The sequence below is a fragment of the Hoplias malabaricus genome, chromosome 1 (genome assembly GCF_029633855.1).
Source record: "Hoplias malabaricus isolate fHopMal1 chromosome 1, fHopMal1.hap1, whole genome shotgun sequence".
Lineage (NCBI taxonomy): Eukaryota > Metazoa > Chordata > Actinopteri > Characiformes > Erythrinidae > Hoplias > Hoplias malabaricus.
In genome coordinates this window covers 26582115-26595259 of record NC_089800.1, presented here as the reverse complement: position 1 = coordinate 26595259, position 13145 = coordinate 26582115, and the positions used below count along the sequence as shown (strand labels likewise).

General features: G+C 41.5%; 1 protein-coding gene across 1 annotated transcript in view; it reads right to left on the bottom strand.

The window, feature by feature from the left end:
* nbeab (neurobeachin b) overlaps positions 1–13145 on the bottom strand; it is a 342438-nt gene that overhangs the window by 3915 nt on the left and 325378 nt on the right. Inside the window, exons 50-56 of the mRNA XM_066660786.1 lie at positions 11380–11572; positions 8005–8076; positions 7745–7900; positions 7065–7235; positions 2242–2343; positions 1290–1486; positions 322–473 (exon numbers count right to left, since the gene is read on the bottom strand). Coding sequence (XP_066516883.1) covers positions 322–473; positions 1290–1486; positions 2242–2343; positions 7065–7235; positions 7745–7900; positions 8005–8076; positions 11380–11572 — 1043 coding nt within the window. The remainder of the gene's footprint in view (positions 1–321; positions 474–1289; positions 1487–2241; positions 2344–7064; positions 7236–7744; positions 7901–8004; positions 8077–11379; positions 11573–13145) is intronic.

Genomic DNA, 13145 nt, shown 5'->3' with positions numbered 1-13145 from the left:
TAAACAGACCAAATGTAATAAGAAATACTGTATTTGGGAAAGAAATAATAATTAAACAATAATAATTATTATTATTATACTGTTGGTGCTAAAATGGCCAGTTTGTGTTCTCCTCAAAGGGCGTTCAGCTTCACTTTGACAAGAAGCAGTTGCTGGCATCATGTGTCTCAAAGAAGCCATGTAAAGAATAAAGACCTAGCTAATGGACATTTGACATGACAAAATATGAGTGAAAAAGAAAAGAAAACAAACAAACAAAAATGCATTTGGTTTCCACAAAAGAGTGGAAAGACTGTGTTACTTTCCTAACTTTTCCCATACCTTTGATCATGTGACAGGTCCATGGCCCGGATTCCTGCGTCACAGCCAGGGTATAAATATAGCTGTTTAAAATCACAGGCCTGCCACACCTCCACCACTCCATTATCTCCTCCGGTCACCAGTGTTTGACCATCACTGCTCAGGAGGATAGCCTATAGAGAGACAGCCAAAGCAGTGTGGGGGTGTACACACACACACACATACAGTCATCCTAGTTAGTTCTGATCACACTTTGGTTGGTTGAAATGTGTGGTCTTATCAAGACAAGTGTTTAACTCTAAGTTCACTTTTAAGCCCAAACACCAGGTGAGTGTCACATGACATGATAAACTCACAGAGTGTGGGGGCATCTTGTTGGCTGCAGTCTTTCATTTGTTTTTGTATATAGCATTGGTTTTATGTCTGTTGAATGTCCTGTTTGGTGTTGTAGTGTTATTTACCTTTGTGTTCTCCTAGTTGTTCAGTAAAATTACACATTGGCGCATGCATCTGCCTCTTGGTTTCTTGACTACGTTACAATTTACAACAATGTACAAGTCTTCTCTGCTTCCCTTTTTTCTTTACTTTGCCAAATTATATATGTTTGCAAGACAAAAATCCACAAAGAATGTTTTGCAGTTGCTTTTAATATTTCCATCTTAAAATCACAGATTCAAAATCACTGTGATGCAAGAATAGAGCCTCTGTCATTGCTACCCTGGGCTCAGCACTGCAGAAACTGCACTATGTAGCTTTTGGAGGAAGCCAGAAAACACTCCCTTCCCTCTCCCCACTGATTTCTGTACAGTGCTGTAAAATTCATTTACACTAGGGGGAGCACCAAGAACAAAAACATCAAATATTGCTTGGTGTTCCTTTAAGTTCTTATGACAGTGAAAATCTCTGCAACACTACCACACGTATCCTGCTGCTGTGATTGATCAATGACCCTAAGGCCTGCATACGTCTAAAAACTTGAGGACTCTTACCCGTGTGGAGTCGTTGATCTCCATCTGGGCGAGGAGTTTGCCGTTGATGCTGAAGTTGCAGAACTGGCCTCTCTCGTAGCAGATGATGCAGTGACCCTCGCTGGATACGGATATGAGACGAGGGAGAGCACAGTTATCTGGACCCTCCAGAGCTCGAAGGAGATCTCCAGTGATAGTGTGGACCAGACACGGACCCTCTGGAAAGAGCAGGACATTCAAACACTGAATATGGAAAGCAGACAACAGCTAACAACTGTTATAGAGCTACACTATATCGCAGAATGTTTCATGAGTTCATCCAACAGCCTATACAGGAGAACTTTGGAGTTCTACAATTACAGGCTGTAGTTCATATGTAGCTCTGCATACTTTGTAAGCCCCTTTTCTCCAATAGTCATCCCCCATCCACTCATGCTGGTATGAGTGGATCAGACACAGCAGTGCTGCTAGAGTTTTTAAACCCCTAAGTGTCACATCTGGACTGAGAATGGTCCACCAACCAAAAACATCCCGCCAACAGTGTCCTGTGTGCGGCGTCCTGTGTCCACCGATGAAGGACTGAAGGGCGACCAACACTAACTGCGCAGCAACAGGTGGGCTACTGTCTCAAATGGGATTTACATATTTGTCTCAGTGAGTGTCCAGAGGGTTTAAAAACTCCAACAGCAACTGCTGTATCTGATCCACTCATGCCAGCACAACACACACTAATACACCACCATGTCAGTGGATGTAGGAGTAATGTAAATATATACGTCTTACCCTTGAGTGACTGCATTTGTTTTATAGACTTCATAAAACCTGCTTCAGTTACAGTTAATACATTTCTGTGCAATGAACAATTTTACACTAAACCTGTCACAATAATGCAGAAATTTTAAAGACTTCCCCTTTAGGAGACTGTACAAACAGAGAGAGAGATATTCCATGTCCTTTTCATTCTTCGACTGACCTTTAGCTCCACTGATGACGAGGCCAAGCTCAGCACACACAGACACACACACCACCTCGTAGTCGTGACCCGTCAGAACTGCACGGGGTGCTGGGTAATCACCTGAAAAACACAGCAGAGAGAAATTTGCTGTTGGGCAAAAATCCCATTGTATTACAATGTTCCAGCCAAAAAACAACAATTAAAGGCCATGAAAACAACATCTGCTCAGAAGGTTGAACCATCTTCATTAACTCCATAATGGGGTCTGAGCAAAGGCAGTAGGACCACCTCTAATTTCACATGGATGGTCAGCTGATTGATGAGGGGGATGACAGAGGTGAGTCGGGGGCATTTTAAGAGCCACCTGCAGGAGACTGTGACAGCAGCTGAAACACAGCAGATCAATAGACGAGCAACAGTGCAGTGTGCAGCTTTAATATATAACCAGAGGAAGAGACAATCATGTGAAAAGATTTGTTGAGGAATTCATTCATTTCATGTAACTGCTTCATCCTGTTCAGGGTCCTGGTGGGTCCAGAGCCTACCTGGAATCACTGGGCGCAAGGCAGGAACACACTCTGAACAGAGCGCCAGTTCATCACAGGGCACCACACACTCACACATTCACTTTATTTAACTGTAGCATTAGAAACAGACACACACCCACACCCATATATATATATATATATATATATATATATATATATATATATATATATATATATATATATATATATATATATATATACACACAATGTGAGTGAATGTGTGAGTGTGTGTCACCCTGTGAAGGACTAGCTCCCTCTGCAGGGTGTGTTCCTGCCTTGCACCCAATGATTCCGGGCTCCGTACGCACAACAACCTTTAACTGGACAACTGGTTAAATTAAATGAATTAATGAATGTATTGTTAAGCGCAGGAGAGCAGTAAAGTCTTTGATCTGGATTTGAATACCACATTAGGGGCAAATCTGATATCTTCTGGAAGTTTGTTCCAAGCTTAGGCAGCATTGTGATGAAAATCTGCATTTCTGTGAGTATTTCTGACTATGGGCACTACTTGCTGACCAGTCCTGAGTAACCACAGAAGCCTAGTGGGTTCATACCCTTCAAGCAGATAAGCAGTATAATGTGGTATGAGACAGTTTAAATATTTATAAACAATTAATAGTACTTTAAAATCAATTCTGTATTCAATCAGTAGTCGGTGCAGTGACCTGCGAAGCGTGAGGAGTGATGTGCTCTGACTTTGTTCTGGAATACCACTGAAAACTCACTCCTATCAGTTGTGTAATGTCTATTTTTTAAATGAACAACATTCCAGAGGCTGAAGACAGAAAAACTGATGTGCATTGCTTCAGTGAACCTGAGAAAGAGAAGTTACCATTCGTTTAATTAACACAGAGGTCATTAGAGTGAATGCACACAGTACTTTTAATGGACACTGAAATCAATGTGAAACCGAGTCCTCCACTTTTCTGACTAACACTTCTGGTTCTGATCAATATGGCTCTGGATCCACCGATCCTGAAGCTTCCGCAGGGACAAGCGTGACAGCGTCCAGGCCTCTAGAGAGATCCACTGGGTTAAGTCCAGCTCACTTTCCCCCCTACAAAAGATTCAATCAGCTTCCCCAGAACCCCACTGAGTCCCCCAGAGCCCCCCAGGTCCCCGGGAGCGCGCCAACACAATTAGGAGGTATAAATTGGAGGCTGGCTGCTGGGGCCGCGAAGGAGGTGGGTGAATCGAGCCGGACGTATTTTAATCACCACACGTTTAAGATGCGTTGGGGTTTTGTTCCGCAACCGCAAAATCAATTTCTCCAGCGTGTCACGGTGCCATTTGGGAGGGGGTAGGGAGGGTTTCAGGGCTGGATGTGGATGGCTGCTGAATATTCATGGACGCTCTGGCCTTGGCGACCTCTTCTGAGACACATGTGAAATTAAAGCAAGCCGCGCAGGGGAGCAGCTCGCTGACAAGCTACAGCAGCTATAGCGTCCCTGAGCGACCTCCGCAGGAAAGAAGTACATATCTACAGAAAATGACACTTCTGTGCTGTCACAAACAAACCAAGGTCTGGGGATTCATCCTGATGTTAAGCAAAGAAACCCTTCCTTGAGAAAATTGTATGCAGCTTATCCCTTTAGCTCAAGCTTCAAGGCTAGCCTTTAGCAACCAGGCTAATGTAACATCACCAAATTGCTATAAACTCATTAAATCATTTTAGATATTCTTTTTTATGTGCTTTTTCTATGCAGGAACTAAAACCCTTACAGTGGTTTAAGCGTTTTTTCTGTAGGTTGTCTCAGGCCTATTTGGGCTTTAATATCATGAAATAAAATATATAGGTGCTGTGAAATGATGTGGTGGTGTTGAGCTGCTAGCGAGCAATAAGGGTTGAAAGCAGAGGGGAGAACTTCCTGCTGTGAAAACAATTGAAAGAGACAGCTGTGCTGAGACGAAACTTCAGTTCATATCAAAAACTGTGCACAGCTGTCACAACCCAGCTGAGGGACTCCACCTAAACAGGTGGAAATTGCATTTTATGGTTACAGTGAAGAGGTCTTGACGTCCAAAAAAATCTAATTTTCAAGCTGTGTTCTTTAGAGAACACCAAGGGGGTTTTTGGCAATAGCTTAAGACCTGTTGAGGTACATTTCTTTTAAATTCCGGCAGAATTAGGATTTGCAGGTTTGTTATATTCCTCTATACCAGCTGAGCTTGGCTGAATAAGGCTATTAAAGCAGATTAGGAGATCTGAGATATGTAGGGTTATGCAGGCAGCTGCTGAACTAATCTGGAACCTCACACACTTTGAAAATCCTTACCTGATAGTCAGCTAGAGTGGAAAAACCATTGGAGGACACTGGAGATGTGTTCATAATTTAAAAAATGCTTATAAAAAGAGGTTTATTTCCATAATAATACAAACCAATCCTCTACATCACCACTAGAGAGCACTGTTACTTTCCTAATCTCTTCACTGAGAGAGGATGATTTCAGGCCCCAGCAAATACATCTGGACATTATTAACAGCATTAAAAGTATTATTGCTAGTACAAACATTGAGGTTTGGATTATGCATGGTGATTAGGCGTAATTAAGTAACTAAATCAATGACTGTAATTTCGTGATTCTTTGTGCTGAAGGAGAACATATAAATACAGTAGCAAATTGACATAATGTGTCAATTGCACTACAAATGGTTGCACCAACAAGCTGTAAATGTACAAAAATGTTAAGCCACTGCAGACGTTACAGCACACAGCAGGGCTGTAATGGTACACCATCACTCTCCAGGCAAATAACTTCAGCTGCACTTAATAATACAAAGCCATACACAAAAGAATAATTACTCCATGGTAGGAAGGTGCATAATAAGCACTTGTGAGGAAAATATCACGGGAACAGAGTTTCCTTTCTTCTAACAACAGGAGGGCAGAGCCGCGTCTTGCTAATTGGAGGCAGTCGAGCTGAAATACTTAATTAACTGTCTGAGTCGGTACTGTAGTTAATTAGGGAACACTCACACCTAAACCAGTGCTTCTGACACCCGCGAAGAGCAGATCATCTCCACACAATGTGCTCAGACATACACACACACTATTATTAACATTAATGTATGCTCATACACACATACGCTTCATTTAATACAAGTACACAACATTAAATCTATCAAATGCCAAATATATGATGATTATTGTACAATTGGACAATGCAGCTATTCACAAATGTGTCAAATAGGATGATGAATATTTTTGTAAAATAAAAAAAAATCCCTAAAATCCTATTTAAATTAGCATTTGCATACTAATGCTGGCTAATAAAACCACTTTCTTTTCAATGGATTTGTACGGAAACAAGTGCTCTCGCCAAGTTGACGCCCAAAGAAAGTGTAATGTTTTGTGGGAAAGTGAATTTGCATCCTCAGCTTTAGTTGGTGGCTCATTTCTTATTTTTACCTCTACCCTTTGTTTTGGAGTGTCACCGTGCCCCTTGGAACTGAGTTACATGGTGAAGTGGTTAAAATCTTCCCCTGTGAAATGTGACAACCCCTCAAGAGCCTGATATATCATCAGCAGGTAGCTCTTCCAGTCTGCAGTGATATCAGACGAGAGGTACCGTGCTGCAAACTCACGGCTGGACTTTAGTTTAATTTAGGGCCTTCAGAAACATTCAAAGATCACATATCAGTTAAATTAACCACTCTTAAATCTGTGATATGAAGCTAAATTCAGCTTCTTATTCAGCGGCTCTTTTGTTCAAATCTTCCCATTCCAACTTCAATTTAGCTCAAACACCAGAATGTAATTGCTTTACAATTTAATGTGGAAATAACTACATTGGCATAAGCATACTAGCAATGTTTGATGCTTAGCATGAAGTAAAGAATCATAATTCATGGACAATACAGTTGTGTTTTTTATTTGTTATTTTTAAAAATAGTTATTTATTTATTTTTGTTGATAACTCAGCCATCTTACATGTGATTCACAAGGCATTTATAACACTTCATTTGGAATGTGCCTGTGGAACATTTTCATTTGAAGGGCCATATAGCTCTAACTCTTTGCCCTACACCTCTATCCCAACAAGAATTGCACCTTACCCCAAGGCAAAATGGAAGTATAGGACTAAGTGGTAGGGCCAAGGCATGAAATGGGAATAGCCCAGTGTTTTACTTGGAATAGAGCACTGTAAACTTTCCCAGACTCTGCATATCCTGCTCTGCCCAACCTCCACCTATGAATACAACCATTGGCTATTGCTGACTATTGAATTCATGTAAGTTCTTTGTATATCAGGGCAAATTATATGCATATGTAGTTTATATATACTCACTGTTATTTGGGTTATCTCCAATTATGTGGTGTCGTCCACTCCAGTACCACAGCAGTAACGTAGCATCTCGAGATCCAGACACAATGTAGCAATCACCCCCGATGTATGACTCAGAACGGGCCAAACACGTCACCACATCCCAGTGGCCGAACACTATCTGTGTCAGTTTGCCTACACACACAATGACAGAGACACAAGGACGAATATGTGGTCACATTCAAAATAAATGAAACATAAAAAAAGCCCAATAAACTATAATTTACCCTGAAATGTATAGGTGCATGGATACATGGTATCGATTCCTAAAATACTGCAGATATTTAACGCAGCAATTCTCAATGCTTGCTATTGGGCCATTCAGTATAAACATTTGACACCGTGTAAGTGGCAGCCAGTGTTTTAAATATTTTAAATAAAGGATATTCAGGGTTATGACCTCACACTGATGATATATTTACTCACTTAAAGAAAAGTCTGTACTGTATATACTTTTTAAGTAATATTTGAATGAATATTTAAAATAGAACTGTAACTCCTTTTATGTAAATACTTTTGTTAATTTTAATTTTTTGTTCACAGGAATTCACAGGACATTACAGCCTCAACACCAAACTTGAAATCCTTAAAATAAAAGCTAACTTACAGGGAGCGTGGAATACAGTGCCATTTTTGTCTCATACCAGTCTCTGAAGAGTAGACGCGGAAACTCTTGTCCCAGAAGCCACACACCAGAATGTAACGGTTGTCTGCAGTTACCACAAAACACTGTGAGTTGATCTGGATGCTCTGGTCCACCAGGTCTGTGATCTGCCTCTTGTTTGTCCCTGAATTGTTGGCTAGAAACATCCCAAAAGCAGAGCAATTAGCATCCAGTTCTGATAGCTTTTGTATTCATGAGCCATTCAGTGGACACCATGCATTTGGTTCTGTTGATGCTCACCAATCAGGGAGTCCATTTCAATAGGCAGATGATGGGCCTGTTCTAATGAGTATCCTGGAGCTCCGCGTAGACCTGTGAGACACATACACACAGTGCAGAGATGGGAAATATAGTAAACATTTTTCCTTGTATCTGTCATTTTCCTCTGTGTGTGAAGGGCCATGATGCTTATGTTGAGCTGTTAGTGAGCAATGAGGAGAGAAGGGAAGAATCCCTGCTGTGGAAACAATTCTTACCTTTCTATAGACAGTGTACCAAGATAAAGCAGAAAACACAAATGGTTATATCTGAGGGCAATATTATGGTGATGTTGAGCTGCTAGTGAGCAATGTAGGTGAAAGGGCAGATGCAGGAACCTAGAGCTAAACATTGTTCCCCTGCCACTAAGACAATGCTGAATTGATTGCTTACAAAATGGAAACACAGAAACTTGTAAACTGTAAACATTGCAATTGATGCATATTCCATGAACATTATTGAATAAACCACCAATTTATCATCAGATAAATATATATTTTCTAACATTTTAACCTATATTTTATAGGTTTGTTTGAATTAAAAATATCAATTATGAATATAACAAGTGATACCAAAAGATTGCATAGCAGCAATCTTTACTGAAGAATCAAATTGATTGCTGCCTATCCTTGTTTCCCTTTTTCTTCCAAAGGCACTCTACCCACTCCCAACAGGCAACCATGCCCTATACACACTCCAGGCCAAGGCCATTCCCTGACCCTTTCTGCATCCAACAGGGGCTTTTAGAAACCCACCGGCACCTATTTCCACAGATTTCCACAACACCTATTGATTTCTCTCTGTTAAGTGTCAGGCCAGCCAGAGCTGTTACACCCCTGAGGCAGCTCTCCAGGCCAGAGGGGGCCGTTTTGGGCCCATTTTCAGCCTGGTGTGGGCCTGGTGGCCTTATTCTGGTGCAGCTGAAACAGGCCTTTTCTGCAGCTGTGGCCATTAGCGGAACGAGAGAGCCAGGCCGTTAGCTCTGGTGCTGACATCACGATCCGTTGCCGTGACAGCTGGGGAGGTGTGGGGAGAAAGGTTTGGCCGACATTGGCTAATTTGGCCTGTAGCCAAAGCGCTCCACCTTTGACCTACAGGTGAGGCCACTTCCTGGGGAGGGGCTAGGGTGGGTAGCACTGTGGGAACATGTGGACTGGAGGTGTCAAGGTGTGTGTGTGTGTGTGTGTGTGTGTGTGTGTGTGTGTGTGTGTGTGTGTGTATGTGTGTATGTGTGTGTGTGTGTGTGTGTGTGTGTGTGTGTGTGTACTATTAGTAGTTTCAAGTAAGCTGTAGGGTGATGAGGAGATTTTATGTACGCACCAGCAGTGGGTGGCCTTTGTGTGTGAACACTTTATGGCCAGATATATTTGTGTCTTTCCATGCGTAAAGGTACGTGTCTATGTAAGTGTTACACCAACTTACGCTGACACAGTCCAGCCACTGCAGAACCGGAAAATTCAAAACATTTGAAAACCCACTCGGCTGCGATGGAGAAGTTGAAAAAGCTGCTTGCAAACAATTGTGACCACAGCCATTACAACAGAGTGTATTCATATGTGTGTGGCTGATTGGATGAATGCATCTGTTTGACAGTTATAAAAAATATGTGTAAGACTGCACGCATACAGCTCTTACATACATTTAATACATTGCAGAGGATGAAAACAAAATAACCCTGAGGCTTATATCCATTGTGGCTCCTTGAAGGATGGGCCAGCGTTTCTTTCAATCATATACAAAATGACTTTCTGCCGGTGATTGTTCCATATGTCCCAGAAAAACAATGATAAAATGTGACATTGATGAGAAACACCACTCTGAAAAGAAGGAATAATTTTAGCGTCCTGCTGGTTTGGGTTCATTCTTTGGAGGATGCGTAGAAAATGTTAGGGCTAATAGGCTAGCCTAGCAGAAAATATTCAGCTGTGAAACATAAGAGTGAGTTATACAGTGAGTTATGGGGTGAATAGTTCCCAATTCCCATGCTAATGCATTCAAATCACTAATAAACACTGGATGAAATAGTATAAACTATAGCGCTGTAAACTAGACTGAGTTAGAGTCTGAATCAAGGTCAAAACCAGGACCCATCAAGTTCAATCCAAGACCAAGACCAAGACTTATCGAGATCAGGGCAGAATCTGAGTCAAGATTAAGATCAATATACATTGAACCAGAGTCAAGACAAAGACCAGGGCATATTAAATCAAAGCCATTCTTGCTTCTATGGTAGATATCACTAAATAATATTTTAGAATATATTTAGAAAAACATAGAGTCCAAAAAGGGCGGCACGGTGGCGCAGCAGGTAGGTGTCGCAGTCACACAGCTCCAGGGGCCTGGAGGTTGTGGGTTCGATTCCCGCTCCGGGTGACTGTCTGTGAGGAGTTGGTGTGTTCTCCCCGTGTCCGCGTGGGTTTCCTCCGGGTGCTCCGGTTTCCTCCCACAGTCCAAAAACACACGTTGCAGGTGGATTGGCGACTCGAAAGTGTCCGTAGGTGTGAGTGAATGTGTGTGTGTCTGTGTTGCCCTGTGAAGGACTGGCGTCCCCTCCAGGGTGTATTCCCGCCTTGCGCCCACTGATTCCAGGTAGGCTCTGGACCCCCCGCGACCCTAAATTGGATAAGCAGTTACAGATAATGGATGGATGGATAGAGTCCAAAAATGTGATTTATCTGATTGTCCCTGTCCTTTCCCTTCAGATATGCTGTAATATTAGTCATGGTTCCCAATATATGTTCTTTACATTATTTCTACAGAGAGGTTCATATTGGTGAATGTACTCAAAGAATATAATTCCATATTTGATGGACATTATAAAGTAAAAAAAACGTGAGAGTTTGAAAATGCACATTATCATCTAATCAGACTAATAAAATAAAATATATTCATTGATCGGACACTGAATGGAAAGATCATCCATTCATTCTTTCATTGTCTGTAACCGCTTATCCAGTTTAGGGTCACAGTGGGTCCGGAGCCTACCCTCCGTGCAGTGGAGGTGCTGCACTCCACTGGACTCCACATTACCCCAAGACTAAGACAAGACAGAGTCAAAATGGTGTTGAGTCTGACACAAGGCCAAAACTCTTAAGTGACAGCTTGGAAACCTGCAACTCCCAAGTATTGCAACACTAATAAAATGAATTAATAATTAACATATCATTACAACTGATGTGAAATTAATAATGTGGGCCTGCTGCTTCTTGTAGAAAATCTTAATCCTGCTAAATGTGTTAGAGTGAGTTTAGAGGCAGCTCATGCATTTTCTAATTACATCTAATGAACATGCTGCTTTCTTACTTTTTAAATATTACACACAAAAGCCAGCCTTAGCCTCAGCTGGTCCACACTCACCCACAGTGTTGTGCCAGCGGTTGACGGCAAAGAGCCGGCTGCAGGTTACCGTGACAACAGCGGGCAAAGCCAGGTGGGGCAGTGTGTTGGCGGCCACATGAGTCACCGGGGAATTGGAGGGAAACTTCAGGACCATGATAACATCCTGCTGCATCTGCTCCTTAAACATGAGCGGACTCTGCGGAAGGAAACACTGATGAAGAGACAGAACACAGAGATGAGAGAGGGAGGGAGGATGAAGGAGGGAGAGAGGGGGCAGTGAGGGGACAGTGAGAAAAAGAAAGAGACAGAGAGAGGTAATTAGTCTAAAGGGAAGTGGAAAGAAAAAGAAGGGAAACAATGGAGCAAGGAATGAGGACGAGTCAAAGAGGCGACTCTTGTGGCTCAGTCACACTTTTACTTAACCTACTTTAAAATAAATTAAAGTGCTATAAATCTGAGAATGTAACTTCTGAAGTTATAATAAATAACAGCATGTTACACAGAATCACAAAGCACTTACAAGTCTTTCTGAAATGAGACAAGTTGCTACGGTGTCCCAGGTGGTTACTAGGTTTGCACAAAGTAAGTGCTAAGTGGCTGCTATAGTTTTTGTTTCCAATGTGGCGGTAAAACTGCTGTAAAGTTGTTGCTTTGGTGTTGCCATGGTATCTAAAGTGACTGCCATATCATATCACCTGGTTGTTAGGGTGTATGTAGATGGTTTCAATGGTATCCTATGGTGTTGCAATTACAAAATATTAAATCAGTGTATAATACATCACAGAGATGTTTTATTTACAGTATCTAACTAAGCAAGAGTCATTCACTTTAAACAGAAATTCTTCCAGCTATTACCAGCTGAATTAAAATGTGCAAAACCTGTAAATGATGTAAACACATGCTTCTATAAACAGCACATTTTTCCCATAATTCACAGGGACTAAGCAGGCTCCCATCTGCTAGAAGTGAACAAAGGTGTAGTTTAGCAGTCTCTCAGGGGTTTGGGGAGATGTGGGTGTGTGTCTGAGGTGTGTGTATGTGTGTCAGGCTGCAGTAAAGGTACAGGGCAAAGTTCAAAACACAAATGATTTTCAGTATGACTTCAAGATGTTAAGGCAAGGTGGTAAATAACACAGCTGTGTTCATAAACGTGAAGTCTGTCTCACCTGCAGTGCTCACTCATAGCAAATAGAACACACTATTTAATGTTCACATATTTTAACATAAAATATCGGAGCCAGAAACATGCCCATTGATGCCTTGCTGCCCATGCTGTGTCAACTCAGTACAATAGCAGGCAGTGTTTTTACATCAGTTAAGAAACTGCTAGCATATCAATATCAGAGTATATTTGATGGGGTAACCTTAAATTAACTTAATTGCAAATAGCATATTTACTGCGCTTATAGCTAATTTAAGCTGCAGCAATGTAGCTTTGGACCACTGATTGTGAATAATGATAGGATGCACCCAGTTCACTAGCCAGAATAATTACAATATTTTGGAGACAACTTTGAAACATCTGTGATTACTCTAATTTATTCTAGATATAAATTATAAAGTTAGATGAATCTAGGTTACATTTGAACAGAAACTAAGCTGCATCCACTACATTGCCCTTTCCTTCTGATTGTGCTGAAGACTGTGCTAGCATTCCGAAGTAAGGGGAAATGTAAGGCAGGGAAGGTTACATCTATGCTGCCTTAAAAATAAAAAAAATCAACCATCATGTGAAACATAACAGGTAGCACTTCATAAAAACACTCAATTCAGAAAAGACTTGG